Source organism: Neodiprion pinetum, chromosome 2 (assembly GCF_021155775.2).
Source record: "Neodiprion pinetum isolate iyNeoPine1 chromosome 2, iyNeoPine1.2, whole genome shotgun sequence".
Taxonomy (NCBI): domain Eukaryota; kingdom Metazoa; phylum Arthropoda; class Insecta; order Hymenoptera; family Diprionidae; genus Neodiprion; species Neodiprion pinetum.
This window is the reverse complement of record NC_060233.1, coordinates 22,016,584-22,035,873: the sequence shown is the minus strand read 5'-3', so window position 1 is coordinate 22,035,873 and position 19,290 is coordinate 22,016,584. Positions and strand designations below refer to the sequence as shown.

The 19,290-nt window shown below is 35.4% G+C and overlaps 2 protein-coding genes across 9 annotated transcripts in view; one reads left to right on the top strand and one right to left on the bottom strand.

Moving 5' to 3' along the window:
* Positions 1-19,290, top strand: part of LOC124211850 (sodium/potassium-transporting ATPase subunit beta-2-like) — a 55,739-nt gene that overhangs the window by 6,138 nt on the left and 30,311 nt on the right. The window lies entirely within an intron of this gene.
* LOC124211851 (uncharacterized) lies at positions 1,936-11,472 on the bottom strand. Of its 7 annotated transcripts, none has more exons than XM_069133596.1 (7): positions 10,366-11,472; positions 7,967-8,040; positions 5,459-5,672; positions 4,576-4,989; positions 4,257-4,513; positions 3,899-4,055; positions 1,936-3,686 (listed from the first exon to the last, which is right to left on the bottom strand). In XM_069133596.1, the coding sequence occupies exons 5-7, from the start codon at positions 4,404-4,406 to the stop codon at positions 3,568-3,570; spliced, it is 426 nt and encodes a 141-aa protein (XP_068989697.1). In that variant the 5' UTR covers positions 4,407-4,513; positions 4,576-4,989; positions 5,459-5,672; positions 7,967-8,040; positions 10,366-11,472; the 3' UTR covers positions 1,936-3,567. The 7 variants fall into 7 exon arrangements, 5 of the variants coding, with proteins under 5 accessions (XP_068989697.1, XP_068989698.1, XP_046467297.1 ...); XM_069133597.1 differs by having other exon boundaries at positions 4,257-4,420; XR_006881528.2 differs by having other exon boundaries at positions 4,257-4,989; positions 7,989-8,040.

The window sequence follows — 19,290 nt, the reverse complement described above, 5'->3', positions numbered from 1 at the left end:
CCTACCTCGGTGCTACGCGTCTCGTTGTTCGGCGCTTCACGCTTCACTACTTCCTTATACAGTGTCTGTTAGACAGGCGAATTTATTTGTGCTGATTTGATGACAGGTCCGCAACTGTTGATCGGTTGTTTCCGATCAACCCGACATTGCTATTGGCTCCATATGCAGGTCTACTCAGATTGTTTTCGTAAACGAATCCACTCACATGTACAAAACCCCCGACGCCATGCATCCTCAATTGCATTTGGCGACTTATTTTGCCATTGTTATTATTTTCCCCATAGTAGAAGAAATTCATAGCTTTGCTATAAGTAGAATTTCTATGGCTTTAGACAAATTGCAAACTCGTTATGATATTCGAGCCAGTGATATAAAATCTAATCCCGGATATTCTGTCTGGCTCTTTTAACCTCGAAGACAGAAAAGACGATGTCTGAAACTACAAAGAAACTGGGAAGGCCCTTACTTAGTGGTTAACCGTATCAAGGATTTACAGGATATAACTCTCCTCGAGTTCTGTTTCATTACTTCTACTGACGTGTTTGCCAGTATGATTTATTTAAAACGATACTTAGTCTCACCTCTGCGTGTCGATCTTGAGTGCCGTATACACAATACGCCAGCGCGCGAAAACGACAATTCCCGTCGGAAATCATCTTGATAATTCTCGTTTGCATGTTTATTTTTTGCGTGTCAGAAACAGATACCTACAAAAATATATTTCAAAGACTGTCATAAACAGCCGATGACAGCTGTCAAAGGAAGTTTTGTTTGCTAGATGCTTTTTGTTTTGTTTTTGGCATCTCACCCCACCTCCAACTTTATGCGTATACTATTGTTATTATAATCTTTTTCATACTATTGTTATTACAATATTCTTTATACTATTGTTATTATAATGTTTTTTACCTGTTCATTTGTTCAGAATTTTTTTATTAGATAGAGAGATTTGTTATGTTTCCGGAAAAAGTCTACGAAAGATCTTCGTTTCGGTGCTTAATTCAGATTTATATTCGATTCACAAATTTTTTTATGTCCATGCGTACGAAGTCTGTTTGGTTTGTTTAGGTTTCTTTTTCAGCTCGTCACCATCTGTGAATTTGGTTATTTTGGATTGTGGGCGATAGAAATAATTCTATTAATACAACACTGTGATTCAAAATACTCATTTATTACCAAAAAACAAGTTCATCTGATCAATTCTTAACGTTAGGTTGTAACAACCCAATAAACATTGCTGGTAAATAAATCGTAAGAAATTCGTCGAAAAATAACGTTGTATATAGTTGAATAATCGTTCAGCACATACGTTTTTTTCTCATGAAAAATGTCCGCCCTGATATAGGTTTTTTCGACTGCGCTCATCAACGTTTTCTGTTAGTGATTATGATCCGGATATTCCACGGTTGAAGTAAACGTCGAAATTACGGTTTTCGGAAACGTAATGAAACAAGTATGAAAGAACGCAATTTAAATGTTAACGTAGACGTTTAATATATACCTGTTATAGCCACCATTTTTCGTGGTTCAAACACGTTTAATAAGCGTGTTCATTGGAAAATTTTTTTATAATAATACACGTACTTAATGTGTGTTGATTAAACGTAAAAACAATATCCGTAAACAATTATTATACGTTTAATTGAATACACTTAATCGAATATCACGCGGTTCCGATAAACGTGTAACAACCAACTTGAGAATATGTTTTCGGTATAATTTTTCATGTACTATATTAATACACAAGCTGTTAAAAGCTTCTTGTATGGTCAATATGGACGTATCTCAGGGGTTAGATGATACAGCAACGCTCACATTCTTAGCTATTTCAGTAATGGTAACTTGCACCAATTAAATGATATTAATTATTTTACATCCACACCTATGTATTCTTATGAGAAATACAGGACAACTAAATGAGATAAAGCACACACCTTTGCGAAACATGATATATATTTATTATAAGGTACTTTCATCCAAGGCAACAATGACAATAGTTACATTGCACACGTATCGAAATATCCGCTTTAACAATGTATCCGAAACATAACAGTAGTTTTTTATATACCAGTTTGTCTGTATCGTTGATGCGGACATTTTATTATGCCAACGATGTAACTGTGTGAATGTTGACTGGGATGTATAAATAAACATACAGTCTTTTACATATACGCATACCTCAATTGTACAGATGTACTCACAAGAGTATAGAAGTATAGCAAATAGTAAAATTAAGTAAACATGAACAAACAAAAACTTATATCCGATACAAGAGGTTTGATAACAAATAAAACATGAAACAAAATAATCATACAATGATTATACCCTAACGAGGAAAATTGTTAACTTTCATCTCGGGACTAGGTAAAAAATCACAATCCTGACAAAGTAAAATAATAAAAAGTATTGGCACATTATTTCAACACAGAACACAGATGCTATAGAGGGCGTCTTCTAGGTACGCAGTACGCAAGTTTTAACCAATATTGGACCGCAGTTGGAGTATTAACTTTCCTGATATCACTGCTAATCCGTGAAACTTGACTGGGATGTAATATATACACAGTCTTTTACAAATACCTACATTGCATAGATATACTCACAAGAGTATAGTAGCTATAGCAATTGAATAGTAAACTTGAGTAAATATAAATAAACAAAAACTCGTATCCGATACAAGTAGTTTGATAACAAATGAAACATGAAACAAAATAATCATACAATGATTATACCTCAATAAGGAAAATCGTTATCTTTCATCTACTCCGGATTTGAGTATAGAAGTACAACATACAATCAACAGTACAGTAGTATTAGTAAATCTAAATACACAAAAACTTGTATAGGATACGAGTGGTTTGACAACGAATATAACACAAAACAACATAATTATACAATGGTTACACCTCAATGAGGAAAATCGTTAGCTTTCATCTCGGGACTAGGTAAAAAATCATAATCCTGACAAAGTAAAATAATAAAAAGTATTGGCACATTATTTCAAAAAAGAACACAGACGCTATAGAAAGCGTTGTCTAGGTACGCAGTACGCATAAGTTTTAATTATTATTCGACCGCAGCTGGAGCATTCACTTCCTCGATATCACTGCTAATCCGTCAAAGTTGACAGGGATGTAATATACACACAGTCTTTTACAAATACGTATACTTACATTGCATAGGTATACTCACAAGAGTATAGTAGCTATAGCAAATAGTAAACTTACGTAAATATAAACAAACAAAAACTTGTATCCGATACGAGTACTTTGATAACAAATAAAACATGAAACAAAATAATCATACAATGATTGTACCTCAATGAGGAAAATCGTTATCTTTCATCTACTCCGGACTTGAGTATAGAAGTACAACATACAGTAAACTTAAGTAAATCTAAACAAACAAAAACTTGTATCGGATACGAGTGGTTTGACAACGAATGAAACATAAAACAAACTAATTATACAGTGGATACACCTCAATGAGGAAAATCGTTAGCTTTCTCTTGGGACTTGAAAAAAAATCACAATCCTGGCAGAGTGAGTTAGAAAAAGTATTGACACATTATTTCGAGGAGTATCGCGATCGAGCGAGTTTCAACCAATCTTTAACTGCAGCTGCAATATTCGCTTCCTTGATATCGCTTACTAATTCCTTACCATGGAAAGTAGCTTTAACAGCATCTGAAAAAAGGCAAAGTCACCAAAATGTGACATGAAAACTTTAACTGCAATAAATTTCAACAATACATAAATAAATATTATTAATGTATATCATTTACACTGTACGTACACTTGGTTTGTATATCAATGAAAGTTTTTGTTCTATATTTATTTGAGAGTACCCTATAAGTAAAGTCGAAATTTTTATGGAAATCAAATTATTTTTGAATTACCGTAAATAACTTGCATCACCAGTGTCTTTTGGAAAGCAATTTTATCTCTACCAGCCCAATTGAACTGCATGGCTAATTCGTTTGTTAGTAATGACTTGAGAACAGCCAATACGCATTGACGGCCACTTGTGCCTCCAATAGAGGATAGTTTTTGTGTCTACAAAGAAATTCAGTAGTTACCCATCTCAATCAAGAAGTATCTCGATATTCTGATATGACTTTTTATATGCTGAGACAGATTGCACATCAGATGTATTCCAGATTCTGGAATAATGAGCTCACTCAGACTAAATATTTGAAATAATATCCCCATTCATACTAAATTTTCATAACCGTGCATTCCATAAGCACTACTCACCAGGTATATTCGATGCTCATTCGATTTGAGAAGTTCTTCGAGGTTCGCAAATTCTTCCATTGTTTCAATTGGAAGCGTTGGAAATACCTCTGGCCTTTGTACGCTGTCCACGTTAGTTGCTTGCTGCCTCGATATGATTTTCCTCAGCATGAGTTGATTCTGGTCTACACAAGATTTTATACGTTCCAAATATTGTAGAGCTTTCTCGTCAATGGGCCTCAGTGGATTTCGGGATGCAACTACAGTTGCAGCTTCAGCTACCAAATTCGAGGTTGAGGCTAAAGTTTGTGACGTTGATAGGTCATATTCAGTTACCGACCTTGTCAAACTGTGGGCTGAAGGGCGAGCTGTCCCATTTACAGAAACGATAACAGGTGATGCATTGGATATGTTGAAATTCTGTCGTGGGTTCGAAGTGGGATGGTGTGTTGGTGGAGAATTTTCATCAACTGATGATGTATCATCTGCAGTATCTGAAGACGTCTCACGTTGACGCTTTACCTTCTTTTTTTTTTGCTCTTCTTGGATTTCTTTGTATGTTTACGCTTTTTGGATATATTTTCACGTACGACAGCTTCATCATTGCCCTCTTCATCTTCATCATTGCTCTGCGACTCTCTTTCATAACAATGCCCTGTGGATTTCTTACTAATGGTGTAAACTGTGCCATCTTCCTCGGATGTACCGTGTTCTATGATGTGCGTCATCGTCTTTTGTAGTGCGTCGAAGCTTTCTGTTCAGGAAATATCAGTTATGAAATACATTGGTATATATATTAATAATTAAGAAATATCATCTTAACAACACACCGCAGTGAAGAACAGTAACACCAAATGTGATACAAAAGACATGATACGAAATCGATAATTGATGGTCAATTAGAGATGAGCACGACACAAAATTGAAATGAATATCATGTTGCTCGTTTTATGTGCCTTATAAATCATGCAACATATTGAACAAAATTAATTTAACAGCCTGAGACATGTAATTGTGTTTTATATATTCATTTTGAAAACAAATATCATGCAATTTTTGATGAATGACTCACTATATACATATATATACACGAACATAAATTATGTACTTATCAGTATTATATTAATATCACTTTGAATATGAATGAATGAATAATATCAAATCAAAGAAGTAAGGAATATGGCATCAAGCATCAGTACTAGTGAATAAGTGTTAGCAATCACCTCCAGTATGCAGAACGTTGTGAACAGGATACTTGGGCCATGTTTTCTGATATATTGCCTTTGATTTGACTAATTTTAGGAAATGCTCCTCATTCTTCGTGCGTGGCCAGTAGCAGATGGTATTATTATCCACCAGCCACAAAACTGGCACTAATGCACATTCTCGCTTCTCGCCAACCACGAATTCAACAATAGCATACATCGTTTTACTGCCCTGAATACAAGTGTTGAAAGTATAAAATTTTATGTTTGGTGTTATAATCAGCTATGATTTGTAAGTGATGAGATCCACGACCTTTCATATTAACTGATTGTTAAATTTGATTAATGTATTAGAAATGATGAATTTTTGTAGAACACGGGCTAAATCAGAAAAAGCTAACTTTTGGATTATCATTGCTTATATTCTTTCGTGTAATATCGGGATAACAGTAAAGCCATCTTTAAATGGGAAACAAATGCATTTGTGGGATATCTCACTTACAGAAAAAGACTTTGCACGATTAAAGCTTCTGACAAAAAAAATTCCCAGTTTCGACGATTTTATAGGTTTTTTGTAAAAATCCCGCTTATATTTGAAAGGAGTACCCACTATTCTGTAGTCTCCATGAATATTAACAATCGATTTTACAACGAGTATTTCTTTACCACAGACCACTATATTATCCGGTTGTTTTATTGATATTTTGAATCTGCTAGTTTGCAATGACTGACATTCCTGCGAGTTGATTGAAGATTTGAATTTGGCAACATATTTTTTTTGGGATCTAGTCTCACGTACGCAATTCAGTTCTGCGAGTCGATTACCTAATTGCTGCAGTGGAGACCGTTTTGACCGAATAAGACGCTTCAAATGGCCTAAATAATTTTCATATACAAAGCAACTATATTCCTCTAGTGGGCCAAACCGTTTAACATCATCTATTACGTGCAGCAGAGAATGAACATTGTATACGACAAAGTGAGGTCCGTATAACTTAGCACCCTGAGCGACAAATTTTTTCAGTAACGCTTTCGCGATTTTACCGAACTTTGAAAACAACTTTGCATTTGACAGTATGTATATAGCGACAGACAACGACAGAAAATGCTTATACTTTTTTGAGCTTAGCACGTCTCGCACAAGAACCGGTCCGGAATATAACACGAAAAAGCGAAATTCTGTTGCTTTCCATCTTTTCAATTCTTTCAATTCTCGGGGCTTCCGAGGAAACTCCGCAGGAACATATCGAGCCAACTTTTTTATCAAACGTTCAAGAATCGATATAACTTGCTTGGATAATTTACTATCACGTGAACCCTCGACCCAATATTTGAGAATCAGTCTTTTTACAACTCCCAAATAGAATAAGTGCATGGGATCTAAAACAAATTGCGTCACTAGCGCTAGGTATAAACGTAAGAGAGGTGAGCGTCCTTTTATATGACGATTGTGTTTACGCGACGAAAAAAAGTGACGACCTTTTCGCCTCCGAAATTTCTTACCAACAGGATAACAGAGCTTATTGCCAATACGAATAGCACATATCTTACATCTCTCGCAAGCAGTCTTACCGGAATGACCTAAGCACATTTTCAACATAGATCTTGCAGGAGCATCGCACGCAAAAAGACGAACTTGCAAGACGTATTTTTTACCATTAAATTCAAATCCATTTTCGGTTAAATGTAATGTCTCTTGAATAAAATTTTCCAAATACGAAGATAACGGCATAGGTTTACCCATCCCATAAAAAACGGCAATTACAAACGGACTATCGTCGATCAAATTGACACTACGTCCCAAAATCGGCCAGAAAGACGTTCCGCTACCTTTGAAAACAGGAATACCATCGATATTAAAATCGACTTGCAATACATTTACAGGCTGTATTTCATTTTTAAGACCTCCTTCAAGTTTGCTCTTCAAACCATTCTCTAATCCGAAATAACACATTTCACCGTTTTCAAGATGTAACGTACTGGTGCAAGCTGGTGTTTGAAGGAGAGTTCTCGCAGTTATTGGTAAAACAGAGTGCATTGGTTTTAATAACACAAGCAATTGATCTATTGCGGTATGCGTAATGTTATTCACACATGCCCAGGTTCGTAAATTTTGAACAAAATCGCATTCATTATTACAACGTGATTCGTCACTTTCACAGCTCGAAACATTTTCAGAACTGAGTAATGATAATCCAACGCTTTCATTGTCACTAAAATAGCTATCTGACTCTACACTACTGTGATCATGATCCACGGTTTTTCTATTATCGTTATTTTCAACAACGCGAACAACATTATAATCATGACAAATAGCTGCACCTTCAGCTTCTTCGGTATACATAGCATTCCTATCCAAAAGGGTTTCATGAGATTCCGATGTTAAAATGTGTTTTTTCGCGATGTCATTGTTCGTGAGATCAAGAAACGCTCTATTTATATTTTCGGCTTTTTTCCGACGCAACTGTCTTTTGCTTAAGACTTTCAAATCAAGAGGCATATTATTATATAATGATCTGTACTTACATACACCAAACTAAATTCTTACGTTAAAATGTACCAGTCAGTCTCGTATTATATCCACTTATATTTGTGCGCCCCTGTGAACAATAGAAAGAAAAGAACGTTAATAATCAGCCTTCAGAAAATTCACCATACTTTTAGGCTGACAATGAACTCATTGTACAATCACATATATCTACAATCTACATATAATATCCCAATAATTCAACCAAAGTTCTATATATATATTCAATAACCGGTTACGCAATAGTGGTAAAGTCGTGTGAATAAATCAAATTCAATTTTACATCGAAAAGATGTTTGCACAATGACGAATTCAACGGCATTAAAACGTTTATGAAACCCTCAACAGTGTTTATTTATCCGGTAATTAATCCTCCGTCTGTACACTGGGTCTTTGAGGAAACTGTAGAAATTATGATCCTAAATTTCTCATGCATTTTTGGGAATATTACAATTTTGATGAACAAAAATTTTCAATCCCGACAACTTTTAGATAATGTATAGTAGACATACTTTGAGAGGTAACCCCAAATTTGTTCTGATTTTGCAAAATCCTGAAACATATGGAAAATCTGGCTGTTCCATAAAAGACCCCGTGCACAGACGGAAAGTGGGAAAAATAAGTTAATCGTAGGGTTAATTGCGTAATCCCGATAAAGATAAACCTCCCTAATCAGGGCAATTTCATTCTTTTGGTATGTCAATTTTTTTCAAGAAAACTTTCTAACATCTGAATATGAAAATTATTTGACATTTCACTAGAGATGTGAAACACTATCTCTGAAATTTTTTGGGAGAATTTCAAGAAACGTAAAGCACTGAAAAAGTTTGAGGTCAGCGAATCGAACTTGAAAGCATTACAGTATTGTAAAAAAAAAAAAAAAAAGCGGCTACCACACCATATCACGTTCATTGCTGAGTATTTACGTATAATATACGCAAATTTGATTAATGTAGAACCCAATAAACACACGTACGTTGAATAGACGTTTAAGAAACGTGACCGCTGTGGAACTGAAGTGGATGTCGATAAATTATTCGTGTCCCACACATCACTTAACCCTTCAGGACATGGGTTATGAGATTTTCTCTCATGCTCAACGTAGATCTCAAATATCTTTTAAAATTCAAATGGAAAGACTACTTGAAAATTTTTGTATCTTCCTATAATTTAGTTTTCTAGATACACATTCACTAAAAATTGTTTTTTTTTAAATCAAAATTGCGAAAAAAAATAATTTTTTGGAGAACATGAGATTTTTTCTCATGGCCAGAGTATTAAAGGGTGAGAGATTTTAGCTTTCGTTTCTTTTCGGCCTAGTTCGGGTCGTTCCGTAGTATGCGTCCGCCATACTTGTTTACATGATACATATACCTAAAGAATAATTGTGCAATGTTGTGCTGTGTTAAATGTAAAATTTATAATTTAATTGTTGATATTCATTAAATGAATATTATTAAGAGGACTGTTAATCTTGAAAAATAAAATAACTACTACTTTTAATTTCAAGTAACACAATAAAATGATAATTATTAATAATATTTGTTTCTATTATTTTTTTTTTAATTGATATTACTTTAATAATAAATTTGAGCAATTATTTTACCTTAAAAAACATTGAAAATTAGAAATAAATGATATTTCTTAAGAAAGCTGTATTTAAAATATACTGAGCGCATGCGCAGAAGCCATGAGATTTTTCTCATGGCCAGAGTAAATAATGGCAATCAAAACACCCATGTCCTGAAGGGTTAAATAAACGTATCTGTATATACGTAGAAAACACGTGAATATATGCCGGTGAATTCCGCATTGGACGCGGAATAGGCGTATAATTCACGGGAATTGTACGAATTTCATGAACTACAAGAATCCCGTATAACAGGCGGATATCGTACCTGAAAATACATAGTATTTAACACCTGTATTCTAGGTAGAATAATCTTTATGTGCCATTTCAACGTTCTCTCAACGTGTCTTGACAGGTCTATTATATATCATTTCAACCACTGTGTGTTTATTGGGAAAAGATGCAGCCACTAAATGATCGTTCATTCGTACATGATACGTATGTGTTAGCGATCTATTTCACTGGATAACCTTATAAAAGAAAAACGATGCCTGCACAAGTAAGAGTGAAGCTAACAATAAATATCTGCGGCTTCTATTTGCAATCAGTATATATTCCATACCATACACATGCTTCTTATAGCATTATCTACAAGCAATTCTATTCTGCCTACATCCTTTCGGCGACGTTCAAAAGCAAGTACGACGCAATCACAAAGTATTTGTTTCTTCTTTTTATTGTCAGGTTATTTACGCCTGTATTGTCATTTTCGTCTGTATTGAATCATCGTGATAAATTTTTCCAAATAGAAAATACATTTGTACTTACCAGCTTATGAAGGCTCACATAAACACGGACGTGCACTGACCTCGGAAGTTGGTCAAATTAGACTGATTCACTGATCGCGTGAGCTGAGAGCCTTCGCGAACGGTCGTGGGGGGGCATTCTGGCGCGTCGTCCTCGGCTCTCAGCGTGCAGGAACCGTACGAGTTACAACACGCTGACCTAGCGAGCCAATCAGAGGCAGAAGAAAAGGCGCGAGTATTTCACGCTAGGACATTCTCGATTCTTCGCGACCGCTTGTCGTTTGACACATGCGCTCATTATACGTATATGTAACATCCATGGTACACGAGCTTCATCTACGGCCACTCGCTTTCCTAGCATGGGTTATTCCAATATATACATTATGGTATAGGAAAACGTATGTTTTACAATTAATAAAGACGCCGCGAAGGGATGCACTTATATGCTCAACTACGTAATTTCTTGGTGACCTTTGTAAAAAAATCTGTTCATCGATTTTTCAACTTTTTTTCCTATGTTGGGGAATTAACAATAACACAAGGAAAAGAATTTGAAAAAATGGAGGTAACATATTGTTCTACTTTACAATATTACGTAGAATAAAATTATCACTTCTAGTGTTATGTCACCTGAATTTTTTCATATTTTTGATGATACTTACTAGTTTATCGAATGAAAAAAAAGATTGGAAATCGAATGACCAGTTGTTTACAAAATTTAAGGTAATCAGAAAAACGTGCTGAGGAGGATAACAAAACGTTGAATTTTAGTCACTGCTAACATGAGAAAAACTTGAATATAATGATTATAGTTCCAAATTCAAACATCGCAATATGTAAGTAAATGATGTAAAAGTTGATTCCTGCCCTCACTATGTTGAAAAGGGTAGTATTCTTGGATATGAAGGTCAGAAAGGTACGAAACAAATCTTGTTTACGTTTCGGCCCGAGTAGGTATATAATTCTGTGTATCGATATGACAAGTCTATGTACGACGTAATTTTCACGTATTACATGTGATCAGTAGATCAAAAGTGTATTGACTTAATTATTAAACAATTAATGAGAACATATTGGCAAGGTATGGTAACTATACGAAACGTTAAACTTGTGTTACTGGTGAAGGAATAAAATATGCATATTAGCTGTTCATGAGACTAGAAATATAATGGATTTTACCACACGTTTATACTACGGATCTCGCTTACCACAATAAAACGTTGATGATGGAACGCAGAAATTTTGTATTTTAATACCTACAAATATACCGATTTTTAACGAATTTAAATTGACAATTGAGCTAGTAAACAAAACGTTGATTATTAGTCTAGAAACCGTTGTTTAAATGTTGTAGAAAAGCAGTGAATGAAACGTTAAACTTGTGTTACCGGTGAAGGAATAAAACATGTATATTAACTGTTCATAAGACTATAAATATAAACGGTTTTACCACACGTTTATACTACGAATCTCGCTTACCACAACAAAACGTTGACGATGAAACGTAGAAAATTTGTATTTTAATATCTATAAATATACCGGTTTTTAACGAATTTAAATTAGCAATTGAACTAGTAAACAAAACGTTGATTATTAGTCTAGAAACCGTTGTTTAAATGTACGTGTAATGAAAATCGTATAATATTTGTGGAGAGACAACGATTAATATTTTACTGAAAAATTACCGTATATCGAACACGGTAATATTTTCTACCTATACCATAATTATACGACCTTAACGTTTCTTCAACCACATTTTAACCGGCTCATGTTTACTGGAAAGGTCTTATTCACTCGCAAGGTTGTTTAATTATGGTTACAGTAGCAATACTTGGACGTCGGAGTTTCTGAATCTAAGAATTGTTTAATTTTAGTTTATTAACTCTGCACCTGTATTTGGAATTGGTTTTAATTGTGTTCTAGATTTAATTTAGTTGTGTACTGTTCGATCTTGAATTATGTTCTTTATTGTCCGATATTTAATTGTATTCGTTATTGTTTGATGTCTAAAATGATTCTTCTTTAATTTTGTGTTGTACTATTCGATGTTAAATTTCATTCTGCTTTCTGAGTTTGAAAATGAGCTCTTTGATGGTGAACTAGGTATTTAGATAAGTCGACACAAGATGATTGGTTTATATTGTCTATTCACGTTTTTAGGAATAGAGAATATTGTAAAATGCTTATGAATTTCCTATCTCACCATCTTCGTGTTTCATTTTGCAGGTTTAACTTATCTGTATTATTGTGTCTAAAATCTGTTGTAATATACATAGTATACTGTTTAGCAGGGCACAGCTACGAGCTTGGTTTTGCTTAATAACGTATGGTATGGTGCATAAGAATTCAGAATGCAAGAATATTGTACACTAGTAGTTAGGGAGCTGGCTGCCATTTTGGTATATGATTTGTTCATGTTTCATATCGATAGGGATGAAAGTTTAGATCAATGTGAATCGATTTGGTCCAGTTAATGAAGGTCCTACATCGCTGCGTTTTTGAGTTACCGCGCTTCAAAAATGTAAAAGAAAAAGGTGTGCTAAATCATTTGTTCGTGTCTGCCTCTTGGACTGATGGTCAGAATCATCCTCAAAACGATGAAAATCCAAGAGGCAGACATGCAGGGCTCTGCATTATCACGGGACGTAGTTGTAAAAATGTAAAAAAAAAATCTCTACTAAATCATTATTTGTTCATGGTTCTAGTTGCGACCATTCGATTCGTTAGAACTACACGAATACAAAAAAAAGTTGGCAGACATTTTGGTCACTGATTTTGAGTTGTACCATTATTTGAAGTTCACGCAGAATCAAGGGAAAGCGGGTATTACGACTCATTATTGTTAGTATTAATAGTTGTAGTATAATTATATTGTTTAATGTTTATATATACATGGGTATGTCCAATACTTTTTGACTGCAGCCTGCGGGCTTGGGTCAGCGATTCGGCTGCTGATTTTTTTCAAGAAAGTAGGTTATAAAAAAAGACAATTCTCCAAATTTGAGCTTAATGTAAGAAAATCTGGTGGCTGTAGATATTTTTGAAGTTTTTAATAATTCAATTTTTTAGTTATTTTCACGACTTTTTCATGCGAGCTCTATGGGACTTAAAGACTCGAATTAAACGGCATTAACCTTCTCTGACCTTGTAGTTTGAGGAAAAAAATATTTTTTTTACTCCAAAGCAAAATCCAGTTTAATTAGGACCCTTTTCATGAACTACTATTTTAGCAAAATTTCGCATAAATTTGAAACGCTGCCAATTCAAGAATTTCCCAAGTAGACGGCCAATCGACGGCTCAAATTTTTCGTCTAGGTTTACTTTATCACTACCTACACGAATTATTATTAATTACCACGTTCCTTTTTATATACGGCCTCGCAAAACCATCTGATTTTTGAAAAATCGCTGTTTGCAGATGGCTGTAACTTTTTTCTATCAACTCGAAATCGCTTGAAATTTTCAGGGAAGATACTCCATTCTATCCCCAAACAACGCTGAAAATTTCCAGCTAGGAGTCGAAGTTGTTAACGAGCTGTGAATTTTCAAAATGCTCAAGTTTCCCACATAATATTTCGTATTTCATGACATTATCACCCGTATAACAAGTATTGAGTACGACTTCATGGGACACAAAGAAACAAATATTCAATTTAAAATAAATAATTACGATATGAATGATAAATGAAATTATTTTATACTGCTATAAATATCCTATTCTCGCAGTCAATGAGTTTTTTTCTTAAAGTGATACAAATTATAGAGATGTAAGCCATATTTTTATAACATTACTTCAGTATGTAGTTTTGCAAGGTCTTCATTTTTCTTTTTTTTATTTAAGTTAATAATCGACAAGTGTAAATTTTCCACGCGCAATTCAAGAAGTCGTTGATAATGCCATGAAATACGAAATAATACGTGGGAAACTTGAACATTTCGAAAATTCACAGCTCGTTAACAACTTCGACTCCTAGTTGGAAATTTTCAGCGTTGTTTGGGGATAGAATGGAGTATTTTCCCTGAAAATTTCGAGCGATTTCGAGTTGATAGAAAAAAGTTACAGCCGTCTGCAAACAGCGATTTTTCAGAAATCAGTTGGTTTTGCGAGGCCGTATATAAAAAGGAACGTGGTAATTAATAATAATTCGTGTAGGTAGTGATAAAGTATACCTAGACGAAAAATTTGAGCCGTCGATTGGCCGTCTACTTGGAAAATTTTTGACTTGGCAGCGTTTCAAATTTATGCGAAATTTTGCTAAAATAGTAGTTCATGAAAAGGGTCCTAATTAAATTGGATTTTGCTTTGGAGTAAAAAAAATATTTTTTTCCTCAGAATACAAGGTCAGAGAAGGTTAATGCCGTTTAATTCGAGTCTTTAAGTCCCATAGAGCTCGCATGAAAAAATCGTGAAAATAACTAAAAAATTGAATTATTAAAAACTTCAAAAATATCTATAGCCACCAGATTTTCTTACATTAAGCTCAAATTTGGAGAATCGTCTTTTTTTATAACCTACGTTCTTGAAAAAAATCAGCAGCCGAATCGCTGACCCAAGCCCGCAGGCTGCGGTCGAAAAGTAATGGATCTACCCATACACATATTTATAATGTACACGGTAATACATTATATATCTATGTATAGGTAAGCCCCAACTGTCCACGGAGTTATAACGTTCTCTCTTCTCTTTAAGAAAGAAAGACAAACTATACTGTTACTCACGGTCTTACATACAGGTCTTGCGACTCAATAGAATTCCAATGGTAGACAGTGGCTCCTCTGTTGAAGAAAAATCCAGATGGAGCTGCGATCGAGGGATGCATCAACATAACCTACAATGTTTGAATAAGCCTTTGACGACTGATTCCACGCCCATGTGACGTGCGAGCGCGACTATCGTCATCCTTGTCGCACCGGGCATCCCTCGATCGCAGCGACGCTAGCGGCTTGACACGTTAAGAGGCCCACGTCGAAACTCAGAGTCGCAAGACCTGTATGTAAGACCGTGCTGTTACTCTATACCTGCGGGACGACAGGTAACAGATTTAGAACCCAAATATTTGAAATATGTGTTACGTCCGTGAGTAGAGTTTACTCCTGAGCGGAAGGAGTAACCTGGTTGGCTTCGCTTTTACGTTTCAGGTCAAGCGGAAATCAGGATGAGGATTGAATGAACTTGAGTATGTTTGATATATCGATTATATATTTACTGTGTAGAAGTTGAGATACTGGTAGGAATGAATTGTGTTGTGCGAGAGATATATAAGAAGTCTGCATGTGGAGTTGTCGAGAGTTAGAATAGGAGTGTCGCTCGAGACTTGAAACGTACGGGTGCAGAAAAGGTGTGACACTGCTAGAAGTAGGGAATGGAATTTGATGAGTAAGCGGGATAGTGAATAGCGTGAGACTACGTAGAGATAAGAGGACAGGACAGGGACCATGAGATTAATGGAAGAACTGTGGGGGAGTTAGCGAGTAGGAAAAATAGAGAGAAGTGGTATGCTGGATGTAACATATATTTTTAAAATCGCTCCTATCAATTGCTTATATGTAACATTAATTATTTTCTTTAACATTTTGTAAGCGCAGAATTTTTTACTTATATATTCAATTTCACATTATATTTAAATTGTCTGCCTTTGGAAAATCAGAGGTCTGGATGTCTGCCTCTTCGATATTCAACGTTTGTTGGATAATTCTGACCATTAGTCCAAGAGGCAGACATGAACAAATGATTTTGCCACCTTTCTTTTTTAAACTTTTTTGAAGCGCCGTCAATTGACAACGCAGGCTCGCCATGGTGGCAGACGCAGTCCTCAATGTTTCTTATGGTACAAAAATCGATATTAATAATGTCTGCCACATGAACAAATCATATAGAAATTTCGGCAGCCAGCTCCCTAACTGTAGGATGGTAACTGTGCAGATCGATATGGATTTAGGAACTTACGGCAAGAGCGTGTAAGATGTTGTTATGGTAATTGCGAGTCGGTAATTAGCGGCTCAGAGAAGACGCTACCGCGATTCCCGGCTGGCACGTAACACAGTCGTGACTGAGATATTGCCATTTTGAGACAGCGCGGTCTCTAGAATCTGAAATAATTCAGAAAATTTTATGGAAATGTCTAAACAATTTTTAATCACATTCAAATAGATAAATTTCATCACAGGAAAAGTTGCATTTCGAAAATGATTCGACTTAAAAACGTTTTTATATTTTTCTCGAATCTTCTGAATTTTTCAGATTTTAGAAATTTCGCGGATTTGAAACAACCATATCTCGGTCACGAATGGTTATAACAATTTTAAAAAATCGAGGCTTTGGTTTTCGACCAGTAGTTTTACGGAAAAAAATTTGAATTAAATCGGAAATATCAACTTCCAATCTTGATAAATGCTTTGTGGAATACTGCGTGACAGAGTGTTACCCTTACGGGAAGAACCCCTAATTTTACCCCCAAAATAACCCCCAAAATAACCTTCAACCTCTAAGGGGTAAATTCGTACCCTTTAATTCAGGGTTAACCTCGAAGTCAAGGGTTAACCCCCAAGTCAAGGGTTTACCTCCAAATTGAGAGTGAACCTCCCAATCGAGGATTCACTTTGAAAGAATTCTCTAGTCAAGAGCTTATTATATCATTTTATTGGGGTTATAGATGTAACGGTATTACAAAAGTGCATTACGCACCATTAGTAAATACGATAGAAACTGATTAATCAAGAAGTTGTCTGGTTATTTCTCATTTGATTATTGTAAAAATTTTGAAAATTATTATTAATATTATTAAATTCTTGTATATCTAAACGAATTCGCGTTTAACACGTTAACTGCCACGCGTGTTTACAGCGAAATCCCCGTCAGGCCACCCGTGCCACTGTAAGATGCATGCTCTGCTACCGCATGTCTGTTTGCATTTCTTTCGGTACTCTCACCCTGATATCTGCTACGATCCTCACTTATCACGTTATTACTCTGCACGAGCAGTTGTAATCTTTGCCGTGTACTGATCGAGTAGTACTATTTAAAATCTCTATTCATAATTTTTCAATGGTAAAAAAAAAGATGAAAAAGTCAGTGTGCAGTAATTCACATCGCAGTGAAAGGAAGATTAGTCACGCTAGTTGCTCAAACTCGGATAGCAGCGATGAGGAAGTGATCAAATTTCCTAAGAGAAGAAAAGTAAATCGAATCATATCGTCAGATTCTGATACGGATACGGATAAATGCAATCTTAGTGATAATGAATGTTATGAAGATACTATTGACGAGATGTTACGAGATTTGGTCGTGGAAAAAAGGAGCAACGTTGATGATACTGAGGAAGTTCCAATTCAACAGAGTGAATGGAGTGAATTTAGTGGTCGGCAAAAATCATTTTCTTATCAAGAAACAGGCGGTCTGAATACGCAATTATCTGACGATATAAATCCGTGTGATGTGTTTACGTTGTTCGTCGATGATGAAATCATAAACTTGCTGGTATTAGAAACTAATAGATATGCACAACAAAAACTAAATAAATCGACGCTGATTCTAGGTTCACGAATGCATAAATGGAAACCAACAAATCCTGAAGAAATAAAACAATTCTTGGGATTATTGTTGTGGATGGGACTTGTAAAAGTGAGCCCTATAGCCAATTATTGGGCCAAAAACGAATTGTACAATTTCCGGCTACCGCGTCGAATTATCTCACGGAACAGATTTGAACTATCATTGTGCAACTTTCATTTTGTCGATACTATGTCCATTGCCCGTGATGACCGGCTTGGTAAAATACTTCCATTTTTCAACAAATTGCACGGAAAGTATCAGGAAGCTAACACGCCTGGAGAAGATATTGTTATCGATGAAACGTTAATTCCATGGCGTGGAAGACTCATCTTCAAACAATACATTCCAAATGAAGCGCACAAGTACGGAATCAAATTATTCAAATTATGTTCAAAGGAAGGATACACACGGGCAATGAAAATTTACTCTGGTAAATCAGCAGAAGGTATTAGAGAAACCGTATTGGCACACAATGTGTGTCTACAACTGGCAGAGAAACTTTTCGATCACGGAAGAACATTGTACATTGACAATTTTTATACAAGCTATGAGTTAGCTATATCATGTCTAAGACGCAAGACTCATGTAGTTGGAACACTTAGATATAACAAGACATCTATTTCAAAAGATGCTCTTAATTGCAAACTAAGAAGGGGAGAAATGGTAGCTAAAGAGGATGATAACGGGATTGTGATACTCAAACGGAGAGATACACGTAACGTGAGAATATTATCTACGAAACACGTTCCTATCATGACACAAAGCACAAAAAACATTCATACTGCTTCTTCACGCCGACAGCCATTCGCAAGACTCAAACCTCTGGCTATCCTCGAATATAATAAGGGTAAATGTGGTATAGATTATTCAGACCAAATGGTTTCCTATTCCACGACGATGAGGAAAGGAATCAAATGGTATAAAAAGCTTGGTGTTGAACTTCTGTTGGGGACGTCCATTGTAAACGCTTTGGTCCTTTACAATATTGCGACAACAAAAACTGTGAATATTACACGATTCAGAGAACTGATTGCTGCAAAGTTACTAGGACTGAGTGAAGATTTAACCGTGCCTTCTGATCGACTAAATACGCATTGCATCGCCGTTCGCAGAAATAATTCGGGCAAAAACCTTAGACGCACATGCAAACGGTGCTACGCAAATAAAAGAGAAGAACTGGAACGATCAAAGGCACGAGCAAATCTCAGAAAACCTACTTTTTGTCCAAGGTGCCTGGACAACCGCAACTTTGCAGTGAATGCTTAAATATTTTTCACTGTAAATAATTTTGTTAATAAGCGATTTAAAAAAAAATTCAACAGTATTATTATCTCCTGTTAAATATTTATCTAAATACGTTCGAAAATCCTTTGGAAAGAGTCACGGAAGTACGGG